We start from the raw sequence: 17114 nt of genomic DNA, 5'->3' as shown, positions 1-17114 counted from the left end.
AACTTGTTTCTTTTTTATCCATTATGTAGTTATCAGAGGTAAATAGTTAAATGTCTGGGGTGTGCATCTCTGAGGAAGGCCTAGCTCATGCAATTATTGTAAGATATTTTTTATATAGTATAGTTTAATTCACATTAAAGTAACAATAAGTAAAAGTTAATCTATTCTATATTTATTAGGGGAGACCGGGGACAGTAGCAACAGGGGATGGTTGCAACATGTCATTTTTCTCCAATCATGAACAAGCTAGAGTGATGATACTCACACTGCACGTGCTTAGTTGGATTCCCGCCCTTGCAGAGAAAAATCAGTTGAATTCAAAAGATGCTCCAGGTTTTATTGCAAAAAAACTGTTTTTGAGGTATGAAAGTATTTTTTTCTTGAGCTTTGTTTTTGTTAAAACTGTTGTCACTCTTTTTGTGATTCTGCTCAAACTTATATGGTTTAAAGGAGTGACATGTTAACTTTAAGGTGATATGATTAGCATGTATCAAGAGCACTTTGTTTAGCTAGCACATGGAGTTTAATCCTGGCTGACCGGACGGGCAATATATGAATATAAAAACAGACCAGAAAACAGTATTTTGACATTAATTTTTTTTTTACTGTTGGATTGCTAATATTAAAATGATGAGAGAATAAATGACAATGGCAATATAAAAGTTATTCCCTTACAAATTATTCCATTCATCCTATATACTGAAAGTCTTTTTTTTTCAATTTGAATATTTGACATCTGCACATGCAGTAATTCCTCCTCATCTAGACAAATCTATACTGTAATTGCCATCTGATCAAAGCTGATGAATAAATAACACTATAGAACTTACATTTTTGATAATAATCCCTTTACTAGACATGAAATATATTGTATTTGTAACATGTTGCAACCATCCCCGGGCCCGGGGTCAATTGCAACATCTGACTCCTTACACTCAAATGCAAATTGTGAAGAATGTGGATTCTGTAATCATCTATTAATTGTGTTGACTATTAACAGACAAATGTAAGTTTATTGTATAAACATTTGGTTTGTCTAATCCAAACCGTCTCTGAGTAAGAGAGCCAAATGCAAAAAGTGTTGCAACTGTCCCCGGTCTCCCCTACTTTAAATATTTTAAGCCTTTTTGGAGCTTACAGCTCATGGAAATCAAATAAAAAACAGCTCCTCAAAATATTAGAATATTCCCTAAAATCAAACTCAGAATTCAATATTCTGAGTTTGATTATAGGTTTTTGTGATCATTAATATTACATTTAAAAAAGGCTTAAAATATTTAACTTATGTGAGTCTCTCTTCATGAACTAAATAACCATCTTATGAGAAGATATTCATATGCCTCATACCAAACCTTCCAAAAAAATATTGTAGCTTGATTCCGCCAGTGACAGAAATGAATTATCCCCAATGTAAGACATAATTACATTGGGGAACTTCATTAAACTCAACTGGCAACTTCTGGTCAGCAGTGAGTGAAAATGTTGGTTAAATGCAACTGTGACTGACAGAGAAGGTTTGAGAGAAAAACCATGAGAAAGCTCAGGGTGAGAGACAGAGGAGGGACCCTCACCCAGGACGGACAGATGGACATAGATGTTGTATACAGACAAGGAAATAGTTTTCAACGCAGAATATGGAAAAACATGGGAAAGGTAAAGAGCTGATGAAGGCAGCCTCTGGTGGGCAGGCTGGGCCATATACAGGAACAGCAGAGTGAGCAGGCCAGCTTACACTAATGGGAGGACTGGATGACAGACTGGTTCATAGGAAGGGAGGGCAGGCCGGTTTAACAGCAGGGGAAAGGGGGGGGTAGGGGGGCGATGCAGGTGGCAGCTGGTGCAAAGAGATGGAGCTCTGGTGGATCTGTGGAAACACAGAGAGAGTGAGAGACACCAAGGCCAAACTAAAGGGGGGCAACAGATAATGATAATGACAATTCAAAATGTGCGAGAGGAGAGGAGGGGAGGGGATTTTTATTTTTTTATTTGTATAGCCCCGTTTTTACAAACAGTTTGTCTCAAAGGGCTTTACATGTCATCATAACAACATCCTCTGTCCTTAGACCCTCCACTGAGGAAAAACTCCATGGAAAACCCTTTTACAGTTTTTCTCAATTGCTAAAGCACTAAACCCTGTTGTCTGAACCAAATTCTCAGTTTCCTGAACCACTGATTGAACCAGTCTCTCTTTTGGCAAAACCATCAGCACTTTTCACCTGTTTAGACACAACTTACCAACACATTTTCATTGTGATGCACCTGTGTTGCATAATGCTGAGCACAGGTGGCAAAAGTCAAACACAACTAAAGCACAAGTTTCACCGGTTGAACACAACAACTCAAAATTGATCACACTTGTGTCTAATGAAGTGAGGGAACATATACTGTAAACTAGTTCAGGATGAAGTCCTGTGGCCTGACCAGTACGGAGAAATGATGCTGTGGCTGAGATATGCACTTCTCATTTCTATATTTTTGTACTTTATTTTTACGTAGGCTTACTGCATACAAGTGCTAAATGCACAAGATTTCTGTTTGTTTTTGTACTGTACAAGTGCTACGTGTAAATGTAAATGCACAAGATTTCTGGTTTTTGTACTTCTTTTTTTGTACTATGTACAAGTGCTAAATGCACAGGTTTTTTGTTTTGCAAGAGGAGAAGATGAGAGACGACAGGGTGAAGGAAGAGAGGATGAGGGAGGGAGGGAGGGAGGGAGGGAGGGATGAACTGGGAAGAAAAAAGAAGAAGGAAGGAAAAGGGGATGAAATGGATGTGGGGAGGGAAGGAGGAGGGTGAAAGAAAGGGAAGGAGAGAAGTGCTACAGTGTAAATGCACAGGTTTTTGGTTTTCAACAAGCATTTAGCTACAGTGAACGATAAACATTTATTTCTACAGCTTCATGTGCTGAGCGTTGTGTTTTCTATTTTTCTATGTAGTGTTTAGTGACTGCTCAGTAGTGTTTTTAATTTTGATTGACTTGGGGCACGATTTGACAACATAGTTCAGTTTTGAGCACAGATTGAACTGTTTTGAGGTGAAAGTTTGGTTTTGCAAGAAGAGTCTGAGGTTTTGTGAATGTAGCTTGAAAATTGGGGTTTGTGTTCACAGTTTAGAGAAAATAAGAGAAGCTTTCGAGAAATGTGTCTTAGCAATCAAGAAAAACTGTAACAGGGAAAACCAGGAGAAAGCTCAGGGTGAGCAACAGAGGAGGACGGACAGATGTGCAATAGATGTTGTTACAGACAAGAAAACAGTTGATAGTTTATGACACAGAATGTGGGAAACATGGAAATGTTAACAGGAGTTGATGAAGGCAGCTTCTGGTAGGGGGGGGAGGGGGGGGGCAGGGAGAGCAGGCCAGCTCAATGGGGAGGACTGGATGGCAGACTGGTTCATAGGAAGGGAGGGCAGGCCGGTTTAACAGCAGGGGAAAGGGGAGGGGAGGGGAGGAGAGGAGAGACATTGTCTGTGAAATGGAGACAGTGCTGTCAGAAAGAATTTCCCCAAGGGGACAGATAATCCGAAGTCTAAAATGCTCAGAGCACCAGTGACATGAGTCATAACATCTTGCATGAATTCAACATGATGCACAATCTCATTTCCTAGTGCAACCTCAACTCTCATTCTCTCATGCTTCAGTTCACACTGTAATCTATCTTCCATTTTAGCGCTTTTCCTTTCTAGCTGCATGTATTGATCAAAAAGACAAAGTCCCATCACTCATTTGTGGAGCCACTGGAACCTGACCAGTTGAGGTGTTTAGTAGACACAGCCAGCTCCTTAACAGTGCCCCTGTCAGCCAATCAGAATCACATCGGAGTGTGGCCCAGCCAGATGTGCCTGACTCCAACCTGACCCACTGCAGTCCAGGCTTCATGTGTGTTCTTATCTGGCAGTATCCTGGGTATCCTGCATCTTCAAACTGTCTGTATTGGCAAGGCAAGGCAGTTTTATTTGTATAGCCCATTTTTACAGTTTGTCTCAAAGGTCTTTACATGGCATCACAACAACATCCTCTGTCCTTAGACCCTCACATCCACTGAGGAAAAACTCCATGGAAAACCCTTTTAACAGGGAAAACCAGGAGAAAGCTCAGGGTGAGCAACAGAGGAGGGATCCCTCACCCAGGACGGTCAGATGTGACATAGATATTGCATACAGACAAGAAAACAGTTTATAACATGGAATATGGGAAAACATGGAAATGGAATCAGTCAGTTAACAAAAGCTGATGAAGGCAGCTTCTGGTGGACAGGCTGGGCCAGGTTGGCAGACTGGTTCATGAGCAGGGAGTGCAGGCTGGCAGGCGGTGGTTGATGCTACTAACTGTATAGCTACCGACAACACACAAAAACAACAAACAGCCCAGAAAAACCCCAAAATCAGCCGCCTGTCACTGGGAGGTGAGGGATAGACCACATGGCACTGTTACCGTCAACCCCATCGCAAGCTCAACATTCAGCTTTGGAGGGGTCATTCCTATGTTCCCACAGCCCTATGTTCCCACATTTCTAACATTTTTTTTTCAATGAAAATTAGGCCCTGTGTTCCCACAGCCCTATGTTCCCACAGTATATGTTCCCACATTTTTAACTTTTTTTTTTTTTTCACTGAAAATTAGGCCCTGTGTTCCCAGAGGGGGGCAACCGCCATTCTGGCATCCCACCAGTCCGACATAGGCCTCTAATTGTCTAAATGGCAACACTTAATTCTATCTATCTATCTATCAAACGTCCCATCATTCCAACAATTCCTGCCTCCTATGGTCAGAATGACAGTATTTTTCTCTTTTTTTTTTAAACATCCTGCCTTTCCAACAATTCCTTTAATAGCATATTTTTTCCCCAAAAGATTTTGCGCTGGTTGGGTTTAGGCAATGATGAAAGGAGATGGTTAAGTTTAGTAAAAAGACCAGGTATAGGCTCGACAGGCCAGATAGATAAGAGAGAGTCCAGAGAAGTTGGAGGGAGTCACCTGAGTACAGAATTTCCTTATATAAAGCCTTGTCGGAATGGTGGGATGTCGGAGTGGTGGAATGTCGGAATGACAGCATATAACTGTTGCCACAGCCCTATGTTCCCACATTTCTAACTTTTTTTCCCCACTGAAAATTAGGCCCTATGTTCCCATAACATCACACCCATAGACATCTTTCCACATGTAGCAGAGCATGTGATAAATCTCAAATGTGGGAACAAAGGGCTGTGGGAACATAGGCATGGACCCAGCTTGGACCCACTCATATAGAGACAGAAACAAACCATACTACAACCCCATCTGCTTCAGTTAAAGCACACACACACACACACACACACACACACACACACACACACACACACACACACACACACACACACACACACACACACACACACACATAAGGTCAGTATTCAAACTCAGCCAAAATGTTTGCATGTTCAGAATTGGACGAGCTCTTATTTGTTTAGGAGAAAGAAAACTAAAATGTATTCAGGGTTCACTAAACACCCTGTGACACCATGTGACATCTCTTATTGGTTGTTATATAGAATCATTAGAGAGGTAACTTGGTCTTTACGTAATACAGTTTCCCACTGTGATAGCTAAAGGCATAAACCAGGGACAGCTAAAGCATGTTGTGGAAAGTCAGTTAGATCAATGTCAGAATCATAAATGCTGCAACTTTCCTCCTGTCAAAAACAACAGTCAAGTTTTCTTTGTTACACATCCAGTCTCAATTTTCTCTCATCTTGAGCGTTGTTTGTAGGAGTTTGATGCTCTGTCTCAGACACATGATTCCTCTTTATGTCTGTCATAAATCTTAGACCTGCAACTGTTGGGTTCTTCCTCTTCTTGCCTTCCATCTGCAGTATCCAGACTGTGGATGTGGTTGTTGTCATGTAGTGTTTCTGAGGTGCTGGCTGCTGCTGGCTGTCGCTGGTGGGACATGTCTGGACTTTGAACAGCTTCGTCTTGCTTTTGACACCGAGGTGCTCAAACCAGGAAACAGTGTCAGAGTGAGTTCCAGTCAGTGATTGGTCCACTGTGTGTAATATAGTGCACTGGCTCACATCACACTGCCTCAGTGTGCGCAGCAGGAAAAGCCTTCTGCTGTGCTTATCTTAAGGTGAAGTCAGGTCATATGGGACACTTTTACCACCAGCAAAAGGTGGTTAGCCTACTTCAGATCTCTTCAATATTTCTGTTGTTAAATAATATTGTAAAGTAGCCTATATTTGTTTAGAAACTATAAACTCACCCTTCTGCAAGTTTCAGGTAATATGGTACAGCTTTTACAGTAATATGGGACATTTATTTTTAGCCAAATTTTCTTTTATTTATTTATTTTATAGAAGATGATAATAATTGATAATACAATAGCAGAAATCAATGATCAATCCTCTCAAAAGTTGATTTTGGCACATTCCTGCCCAGGATCCTCAGCCTTGGTTTCTGACCTGCTGCAGTTAGCCATTTAACCTTGGCTAGGCTATATTATTAGCCTAGAGATTATTGTAACTGTGTGAGGCAGAATGTGTACAAGGTTAAACAGAAAAAAACAACAACAACATGCAGGACTGTTCATCATAGCTGCTTAAATCATGATTTTATTGCAACTATTAACAGTTTATAAAGTGTCCCGATACAGCTGAAATCTTTGTCCCATATAACACGTTTTGGTAACGGGAATGGGACAGTGCTAAAAATGCTCATTACCAGTGTGTATTTGACAAATACTTTTATCAAAATACATCATAAAAATACAATTTGCAGATACTTAACCCTCCCGTTGTCCTCCTGGGTCAAGGAAGGAAGGAAGGACGAAGGGAACGAAGAAAGGAGGGAAACGAATGGGAAAGGGAAAGATGAGAGGAAAGAAGGAAGGGAAAAGGGAAGGAAAGATAGAAGGAGGGGGGGAACAGATTGGGTCAAGAAGGAAGGAAGGAAGGAAGGAAGGAAGGAAGGAAGGAAGGAAGGAAGGAAGGAAATGAGGGAAAAAGGATTGTGGAAAGAAGGAAGGGAAAAAGGAAGGAAAGAAAGATGGATGGAGGGAACAGATTCGTTCAAGGAAGGAAGAAGGGAGGAAAGAAGGAAGGGAAAAAGTGTCGAGCCGGATATCTTTGTTTCAGGGGAGAGGTTACAGGTCGTATCTGAATACAAGTATCTTGGTGTTTTGGTTGACTCTAAACTTTCTTTCAAGGCTCAGGTGAAAAAGGTCTGTAACCGGGTCAAATTCAATCTCTCAAACTTTAGGTTCATTCGAGATTATATGTCAACAGAGGCGGCTAAGATGTATATGCATTCCATGGTTTTTTCCCATATCATCTACTGTTTAACTACCTGGTCACTAACACTTCTCTAAAACCAATAGAATCTTTGTATAAACGAACAGTTAAAATCCTTGACAAGAAACCGGTACATTCTCATCATTGTCCAATATTAAGAAAATATAATCTGTTGAGTTGGGACAATTTGATTAAATATGTAAATGCCTGTCTTATGCACAAGATTATATATGGTTCCACCACGCCTCCGCTTAGACAGTTCGTCAACATAAGAACAACTGCATATGGGTTCACAAGAGGTGCAGCAAGAGGAGACTGTATTATTCCATTTAGGAAAAGTTTGTTTAGTCAGTCTGCATTCTCTGTTAGAGCTGCACTAGAGTGGAATTCCATCCCAGCTACTATTAGAGACCTGAATACCTACAGTTTATTCAGAGCTCATTTGAAGAGATGGTTGATTGGTGCTCAGATCTGTCAGCACTAGTTTTTTTTTTACACCTTCCTTCCTCTCTCCGGTCCGTCTGTGCTGAACCTGTAGCCATCTTGTTGTTGTCTGTCTGCCTGTGTCGGCATGCATGTCTTTTTGTGGTGTCGTTATATTGTGTATGCATGCAGTTTGTGTCTGTGCTTCTGCTTTGCATGCTGTGGTGTGATGTGTCTTGCGTCATGTGTCTTTGCTGCATGGGGATGTATTGATTATGTTTTCTGATTGATGTTATATAGCCTACTGTATGTTCTTTTGTCATGTCATGTTGTATGTTCTTTTGTCAAGTTGTTAATTGCTGTGCATGTTTGTAGATTGCCTTGGCTAATAACTTTGTAATTTTAATCATATTCATATTCTGTTTTTAGGGTGACTTTTTAACATCCGTCTGGGGACTACAGATGAAAAATAGCCTCTTGGCTAATTCTGGCGCATTTACAGTGATGTTATTAATGTGCACTGTCCCTGTTTTCAAATAAACTTATAAACTAAAACTAAACTAAAAGGGAAGGAAAGAAAGATGGGGGTATAGGGAACAGATCAGGTCATTTGGATCAAAAGAGGAACGAAGAAGAAAGGATGAAGGGAAGGAAGGAAGGAAAGAAGGAAGGATGGAGGATGGAGGAAGGAAACAGATTGAATTGCAAAATGCCTCAGACTTTATGTCCCATAGCCTATGACCTGACTTCACCTACAGCTCACACACCCAGCAGCAACAGTTAGGGGCTCTCTGTGGCGGGGTGGAGGGGGAGGGGCCATCAGCATGACGTAATCCCAGCGGGCGGGGCCTTCCCGCCCCCTCGGCACCTGCTGCTGGACAGCCAGGTTAATGGATAAGCGGCTACCTGCGGAAGCGGAACACACACACACACACCGCTCTCTGAGATGAGAAGCAGCTCGGTGTGTTGACAGACTCGATCACACTCCAGCTGTGGCCGACCGGGGACGGGACTGTGGATCCTGGACTTAGTGGCCGCTGGAGTCTGGACACGCGGACATGGACCGCTACAGGTACCTGATCCTGAACCAGAGGAGCGTGCTGGTCCTCGGGGTGCTCCAGATCGCCTGTGCCGGTCTCTGTGTGGTCTGTGGCTTCATGGACGCGGTTTTCCGTAAGAACACCCCGCTGAGCGCCAGCAGGACGCCGCTGTGGGGAGGACTGGTGAGACATGAACTCTGGTCCACACACACACACACACACTTCCGGTCTGTCTGACCATGACGTCACGGCCTGGCTGCAGTGATGAATGATCTTAGATGTTATCTGACGAATAGAAATGAACCACTACTACTCACTGTTCTGGATATGGAGTTGTTTAAAATAGATAATTCATTAGAATTGAGTAATCACTTTGTGTTCTTATAAATAAAAAATGCCAAACATACAATTTACTGCCTGTAGTCCCTTAGATGAGCAGTTCTCTCCCCCTGCTGTATGTATATGATTTTAAAAAAAAAGGTGAATGTCAGCTTTATGAACAAATTAGATATCATTGCATTTTCACTATTGCTGCGGATTTTATTGGCAAAATAAACAATTGATCCATGGAGACCATCATTGGCAGATTAATCAATAATGAAAACAATCAGGATAGCAGCTCTGATGTCAATAGTCTCCATAAATAAAACAACAATAGCCTATAGCTATTTAATAATGATAATAGATAAACTAGTGGTGTGTTATTTACTGTTTAAATGTCCTTGTAAAGTGATGTCATGGTGGAGGACAGAATAGAAACATAACTCTGCCCACGTGTTTTTTGACTAAGTCCAGCTGTGGTGTCCCTCACTTCTCCCTGGTCTTGTCCTGCAGGTCATGGCCTGTCCTGGTGTCCTGGCCCTCTTCGCCTCCCAGAGGAAAAACTCAGTGCTGGTAAGTCAGTCAGTAATTTTAGTTAGTCAGTAGTTAGTTTTTCCTGTGTCCTCCAATATAGAACTGCTACAGACACTATGTGATCCTGTCCTGCTCTGATCCTCCATCTGTTTGGGTTTCCTCTTCCACTGACCCACAAGTCCTCCCAGCTGTCAGCACCACACCAACAGGAACAACAAGCAATCACTGGAATTATTATCCAAATCACTGTACAGACAAGTTGAGGTAAAATGTGTCTTAACAGACAATAAATCCAGTGTGAGAGAGTGTTAGGGCCACAGTGAGGGGAAAACATGAAACTACCTGAGAATAAAGTGATACTGATTATGCAAAGAATATGATCATTTTACAAGAATTTAAAGGGATAGTAGCATTTTTTAAAGTGGGGTTGTATGATCTACAAATAGCCCCTAAGTACTTTAATTGCAGTAGAAGACTCTCTGCACTCCTCCCGTTAGCAACGCCAGCCCATAGCCCTGCCCAGAGATTTACAACATACAGTGTTGTGAACAGACCCAAAGAAACGGCCTATTTTCACGGCCTAAAAGAGGTTTTACCTGAAAAAAAAATACACAGTTCCATTGTTCACTATAATATAATTTTTTCCAGCCCCTCAAAGTGCAGGAAAAACACAGTTTTTATTTGGACCTAACCAACTCACGTATCCCTCCGCCCAGGGTTAGCGCCCGCCAATCAGCAGTTGGTTAGGTCCAAATAAAAAACGCGAAAATAGGCCGTTTCTTTGGGTCTGTTCACAACACTGTATGTTGTAAATCTCTGGGCAGGGCTATGGGCTGGCGTTGCTAACGGGAGGAGTGCAGAGAGTCTTCTACTGCAATTAAAGTACTTAGGGGCTATTTGTAGATCATACAACCCCACTTTAAAAAAAATGCTACTATCCCTTTAATGTAAACCATTTTTCAAGTACATTACAAGCAAACCAAAAGAGCAGTCAGCAGAGCCTGAGCTGCTTCAGCTGCTCTTTGTCTCTCTAGCAATAGATAAGACCCAGTTTCTGCAATGTTCTGATGATGCTGATGCTGATGCTGATGGGGAGGAGGAGGAGGAAAATGATGAAGCATTTCCTTATTTGTGAGCTGTGTGACTGGGTGCTCCATGTTTGAAAGCCTTCCAGAGGGAAACAGACTAGACGGTGGTGTTTCCTGTTTCCTGTGTCCCTACAGGTGAGTGTGATGGTGGCGGCAGCAGGCCTCTCCTGTGTGGCTGCTGTCTTCATCGCAGCCTACTCCTGTCTCACTCTCACCTACGGGGAGGAGGACAAGGACGTCTTCCACCACCATGACAGTCCCCAAGTGGTAAGTAAGGCTCTCAAGTTTTATTAAGTGGGCACACACAGTGTAATTACGGTAATACCCAATCAGGAAAACAGTGTCAGTCTTCTTCTTCCTTGGAAATCCTACTTCCCATGGAAAATCACCAACTTTCACCAAAATGTAGCCCCAATACTTATGAAACTTTTGTACATTTAAACTCAGTACCAATTATGAAGTCCATCACTCTGTGTCTTTTTTTTTTCAAAAACTGTAAAACTTATTAAACCTTTCTTGTTCCACAATTTCTGCTCAATGGCCTTTATGCACAGCTCCACTACTTCCTGAAATAAGCCAGCTCGTTTATTTCCAGTCTTACATTATTGGACCAACTGATTAATCCAGGTGTGTCTGACCTCACAACAATGTGTCTGTAAACACATTTTCAATCTTCCTGAAAAAATGACAGTATTTTGGAGTAATGGTTGATGAAGTTTGGCAAATATCGTAATTTTATCTCAAAAACTGAATTTTTGAAAACATTTTAAAGGGACAACGAGGAGTTTTCTCCGTCGGCAGAACGAAAAATTCCGCGACAATAAAAAAGTCTCATATTAATGTGGATGAATCTACGCTACCTACACTTGTTAATGGGCCTATTTTCTATAAATATATCGTTTTGTCTCTATCGTTATTTTGTTATTATTAGTGGTGGTGGAAATGCTGGTCGAGCCGACCGGCGTTTCTTTACTTTCGGTTTCGTGGCGAGTCATGAGAATAACGCCACCGAATCACCGTTTATGGTGGGAACTACGACGGTATGTGATCGTCTTCCAACCTCTGACTTTAATTCTTGATGAATGAAAACATGAGTCTGTCTTGCGCCGGTCAAAGAATTTCACAGTGCGCGGAGGCTCATAAATGTAGTGTGAAAACACTTCACTTTTCCAAAACTCCTCGTTGTCCCTTTAAATTCTGCTCTCACGGGAACAACTGCAGTCAATGTAAGAGTGGCATTTTTAAACATCATAATTTCTCTTATGGAGCAAAACACTTATCATTAAAAACATGTGACCAACATGTCCATGCTGTCAATATGCAATATTAGCTGATCTGGTTCTAGTTTAACAGCAGACAGTACATTAGGGATTTGTTTTGAATTTCACTGTGTGCGTGTCTCTGCTCAGACGTTTGTGCTGCATCGGATGGTGAAGGGAGCCAACGCCACCATCCTGCTGAGCTGCACCGTCAGCCTGCTCCTCTCCTCCCTCATCGCCTACCTGGGCAGCCGCAGTCTGCCGCGCTGTGGCTGCTACGACACCAGGACCGGACTGGTAGGACCTCACATCTGCAGTGAATGAATGGAGCAAAAACATTATGAGAATAACCCTAAACACAGATCAAATGTCACACACCAGGGCCCACGTTTCAGGAAGCAGGCTCAGTCAAATCCCGAGCTCAGGGTTCACTGAGCCTGAGCTGGAAAACTCTGAGTTTTTGGTTTCAGAACAAGTGATCAGAATGAGTTCAATCAACCCTGAGTATGTTGAACCTGGGGAAGGTGTTTTCACTGTGAGCACAAGAAGCCATCATCAGTGGAGCACAGATGACACGATTCACAATGACAGAAAGAAAGAAACAGAGCCGTGAATTTCACTCCAGCCCAACTGGAGAGTTTAATGACGCGCATGTGGAGTATGAACACATTAAAAAACATCAAATTCTGCCGAAACCGACGTAAGAAAAACAGTGCGTTCTTAAAAAACTCTGAAAATGGGAGGAAAGTTTATCAGAAGTCACACTCTATATGTTGTCATATACTGTAGTAGCTCACTTGGTAGCAGTTTTATGCAGTCAGCCCGAAACCAAGAGCTTGATATAGATTTTGGTCGGCAATGCATTTTCTCATGATTATATTAGCCTATGTGGTTGTGTAATCTGAGGCCTCTCAAAAATGCCCATTTTCATTTGATAGTTCTATTGATTTGTTCAGCTGTAATCTACTTCAAATTAAAAAAAATCCACGATGTGTGGTGAAACTGTAGCTAACTTTCATAGAGGTAATAAATACTCCAATGATGTCCTTCCTGCTCCACGCTCAGCGGGCATCCAACCTCAGGCTTAGATCATCACAGCACATGTTGCCATACCGACTGACCCAGCTCAAACTTTGAGTTTCTCTCATCTCAGGCTCAACATACTCAGAGTTTCCACTAATCTTGCTTTCTGAGACGGGGCCCAGAGGTTTGTACTAGGGCAGGGGTTCACAAACAGGCAGGCAGGGCACACACACTAATAGGCGTATCCAAACACAGGTATAAAAACAACACAAACATACAGAAGAGACTTACAACGTGGAGCTGTGCGCCGTGGACGTGCACGGTTCCCTACGTTGTTGAGTCAGGCAGGTGTTTCCCACCGAGCTCTGCCCCGTTTGAAAAGTGAAGAAAGCCCTAAGTGTAAAGATGTCGCCTCCGAGATGTAGAATGTGTGTTATAGAAGAGAAACACACATTTCAGGACCACTAACTTATATCATCAGAACAGACATGTCTGTTGTGATGATACAAGTCAGCAGTGTAAAGTAGAGCGTTGTGTTGTATGCAGTGATTAATTATTGCATATAGCCTACTCTACCTGTCACTCCTATTACTTCCAATGTACAGGTGCATTAGAATATCATGGAAAAGCTTAAAAAAAAAAAGCCTATGTCAGTAATTCAATTCAAAAAGTGAAACTAATACATACAGTGTATATATATATCTCTGCCTCCTGCTGTGATTTAAGAAGCTTCTGACATGACGTGTCATTTCCTCATAAACACGGTCAAAGTACAGGTCAGAGACATTTCATCAAATGAAGATATGTTGCAAGACGATTGAAGTTCTGAAGGGTGTTAAACTCATTTTAGTTCAGGGGCCACATACAGTACAGCGCAATTTGGAGTGGAGCAGTAAAATAACTGCATAATAACCTTTAAATGACATGACATGGTTTTGCTTTTATTCTTGTTTTGCTTGGTCGGTGTTGGTGTTGTGTTGTTCTATCTCTGTAATCAGGGCGTCATTGTAAAAGAGAGCCTGCTCTCAATTGGCTTCCCTTAATAGATAAAGGTTTGAAATTAAATAAAATAAAATAATGAGAACTCTAAATGTTCCCTTTGTTTTAGTGCAAAGAGGTATTGGCAGTAAATAAAATAACCTCTAACAAAACACATCATGACCTGAAATTTCTTGAGAAAAATATGTGCAGTTTCAACAATATATCTGTTCTGTCTCTGAGATCTCATGAAAACAGTTAGCTGTCTGTCACATATTTTCTAAACCAGGTCTCGTTTTATCAGAACTCTACACAAAACCAAAAATGACACAATGTCACACAACATATCTAAATCTGTGAATGCTTTTTTCATCCTAGTCATTTTTTGGATTAACCATGTTCTAAATCTAAAGCTCATCTGTCTTCTATTGATATGTCTTTACATATACAGTGTTGTAAACACAGAATGTACTGAAACAGTCTGTGTTTGAGAACATCTTACTTTGTATTTTCTGCAGCTCTCCTATCTGAAAGTCAGTCAGGGTTTTGATCAGAATGTCAAATCATTCAGTGTCTGATTCCTGAAGCTCTGTGTAAGAGATTGAGTTGACTGCTGAGCAGACAGTGTTGACCGGTCGGCTCAGTACTGGATGTGTAACCTGCTGTCCACTGTGTGTGTGTGTGTGTGTGTGTGTGTGTGTGTGTGTGTGTGTGTGTGTGTGTGTGTGTGTGTGTGTGTGTGTGTGTGTGTGTGTGTGTGTGTGTGTGTGTGTGTGTGTGTGTGTGTGTGTGTGTTGTAGGAAACACTTGTTCCTCAGTCTGACCCTGGAGACACAGAGATGGTCTGCACCTGGCGAGGTGAGTAACCTTTTTACTTGACCTTCCTGTTGACTCACACATTTAAAATCATAGTACTCCAACCGTGTACTTGGTTGTGAGTCAAATAAAAAGTGAAAGTGAAAGTAAACATGCTTTTTTTATTTACCAGAAAAAGAAAATCACTGTTCATGTTTGTCTTTCGAGGTTGGTTTCTACCATGGAGTATTAGGACCAGATTTGACAACAAAAAAAATTATTATGTTACACAATATTACATTAATGAAAGTTAGAATTTAAAGGGACATTGTGTAAGTTCTCCTGTTATCTATTCAGGAAAATCGATTATTTTGTTCAGAAGTCTGTTTTTCATGAATCTCCCCCATCAACAAAGTGAAGTGTTCCTTTCAGCTCTGAATTAGCCGTTCATATCATTCATATCTCCATGGAGCGGGTAAGCTCGGTGCTGGCTGCCATGTGGTGTGTCCATGTTTTTACGTTACACTGATGCTGCATTCACCTGCAGTCGGGCAGACGGCCGTCGCTAACAAACCAGATGTCATTTTAGTCACAGAAGTCCAGAGAAAGCCGGTAAAACGTGGGTCAGATAAACAATACCACATCGCCATGACAACATATTGTCACGTGTATTGTTTTGCCTCGTGCTGACGGAACCACTTGTTTACATAGAGGCTTGTTTATGCCGTTACCTGCAGCAGCTGTTGTCCGTCTGCCGTCTGCCCAATTTCACGTGAATGCAGCATGAAAAATACGACTGAGTTACGTGCGATATACAACCACACCGCTAGATGGGAGTAATTCCTACACAATGTACCTTTAAAGGGACAACGAGGAGTTTCTCCGTCGGCAGAATGAAAAATTCTGCGACAATAAAAAAGTCTCACGTTAATGTGGATGAATCTACGTTACCACTTGTTAATGGGCCCATTTTTGATAAATATATCGTTTTGTCTCTATGGTTATTTTGTTATTATTAGTGGTGGTGGAAATGCTGGTCGAGCCGACCAGCGTTTCTTTACTTTCGGTTTTGCGGTGAGTCATGAGAATAACGCCGCCGAATCGCCGTTTATGGTGGGAACTACGACGGTATGTGATCGTCTTTGAACCTCTGACTTTAATTCTTGATGAATGAAAACATGAGTCTGTCTTGCGCCGGTCAAAGAATTTCACGGTGCGCGGAGGCTCATAAATGTAGTGTGAAAACACTTCGCTTTTCCAAAACTCCTCGTTGTCCCTTTAAAAAAAAAAAAAGATTATATAAATATTTTATTTCAAGAAGAATTGTCAATATAATGACTCCATTTTAGGAGTAAAATCACTTCTATGGCATTATTTTTTATTTTTGGGAGCTTAGTCATCACTGAAAATGTATCAATCCAAAATTCAGTCAAAATTTTGAGATGTCAAATGTATCATGGGTGCTGGTCCTGCTTTATCACTTTATTTTGGAATGTTGTGTTGTTGTTTTTTTGTTCCTCAGTGTTTATTTTGTGCACATGAAGAAAACAAACCAAACCTGTTACCTGAGTGATCCAGGCAGACAGAGGCTGTAACAGACGGTCTGTGATGCAGCTCTCCTCTGTGTCCAGCAGGTGGCGATGACAGGCTGTTCAACTCTCCAGCCCAGCCCACTGAGCAGGGCCTCCCCGGCCCCGCTGGGCAGGACCAGGACCAGGACCAGGGCCCCTCCAACCCACCTCCATACACCCGGCTGACCTGACACAGCCAATTCAAGATGTCCCTCCACATTTCTTACCTCCTGTGGACTGACGGTCTCTGCTGAGCCACGGGAGTATCCATGGAGACGTAGTTTATAGAAGCACAAGATCTGAATACGACGAGCCCCATCAGGACTGATTTAGTTTGTTCTTATTCATAAAACTTTGTACATTTTTAAGTGTTTAATAAATGAAAGAATCAACGTGGCTGAAGTGATTTCTAAAGAGAGACGACTCCTTAGTGTGAAATGTTGAGAGAAGTTTATTGCAAGGTTACACATGACCAAACCGTTGCAGGCCTCCCTCGCTCCCAATTCATTTATAGTCGCGTTGTGAATCAATACCGTTCTGTCTTCATGTCCCTTTGTGAGCGTTTGCAATGACAGGTACAGAACCAGTGTTTGTAGTTCATGGCTGCAGCGACAGACAGGACATGACAGGACCCAGTCCAGTGTGCAGCACGTATCAAAATCAAAGGACACTTCAAAGAACAAGACACAGAAAGCAGATGTACGACATGTCACGATGTCTTTTCAACAGTGAGTCCTGAATGAAGGCCGTTTGGTTTGATGGACAGTCCAGATCCTTCAGGAGGATGTTTATGTACAGCAGAGGAAGAGGAAGCCA

General features: G+C 41.8%; 1 protein-coding gene across 2 annotated transcripts; it reads left to right on the top strand.

The window, feature by feature from the left end:
- The first annotated feature begins 8590 nt into the window (after positions 1 to 8590).
- Positions 8591 to 16694, top strand: LOC310992140 (uncharacterized protein). 2 transcript variants are annotated; one of them, XM_083980151.1, is made up of 6 exons: positions 8591 to 8912; positions 9564 to 9623; positions 10808 to 10939; positions 12082 to 12228; positions 14733 to 14790; positions 16362 to 16694. In XM_083980151.1, the coding sequence occupies exons 1-6, from the start codon at positions 8748 to 8750 to the stop codon at positions 16487 to 16489; spliced, it is 690 nt and encodes a 229-aa protein (XP_083836277.1). In that variant the 5' UTR covers positions 8591 to 8747; the 3' UTR covers positions 16490 to 16694. The 2 variants fall into 2 exon arrangements, with proteins under 2 accessions (XP_083836277.1, XP_083836276.1); XM_083980150.1 differs by having other exon boundaries at positions 16359 to 16694.
- Positions 16695 to 17114: the final 420 nt, after the last annotated feature.

This window comes from Trachurus trachurus (genome assembly GCF_905171665.1).
Source record: "Trachurus trachurus genome assembly, chromosome: 10".
NCBI lineage: Eukaryota > Metazoa > Chordata > Actinopteri > Carangiformes > Carangidae > Trachurus > Trachurus trachurus.
This window is presented reverse-complemented; position numbering and strand designations above follow the sequence as displayed.

Bases quoted from the DNA above. Each gene is read 5' to 3' on its own strand.
- LOC310992140 (XM_083980150.1), top strand. From the start codon at position 8,748: ATGGACCGCTACAGGTACCTGATCCTGAACCAGAGGAGCGTGCTGGTC. The intron at 10,940-12,081 runs GTAAGTAAGGCT...GTCTCTGCTCAG, and splicing joins ACCATGACAGTCCCCAAGTG to ACGTTTGTGCTGCATCGGAT. The intron at 14,791-16,358 runs GTGAGTAACCTT...CTCTGTGTCCAG, and splicing joins GATGGTCTGCACCTGGCGAG to CAGGTGGCGATGACAGGCTG.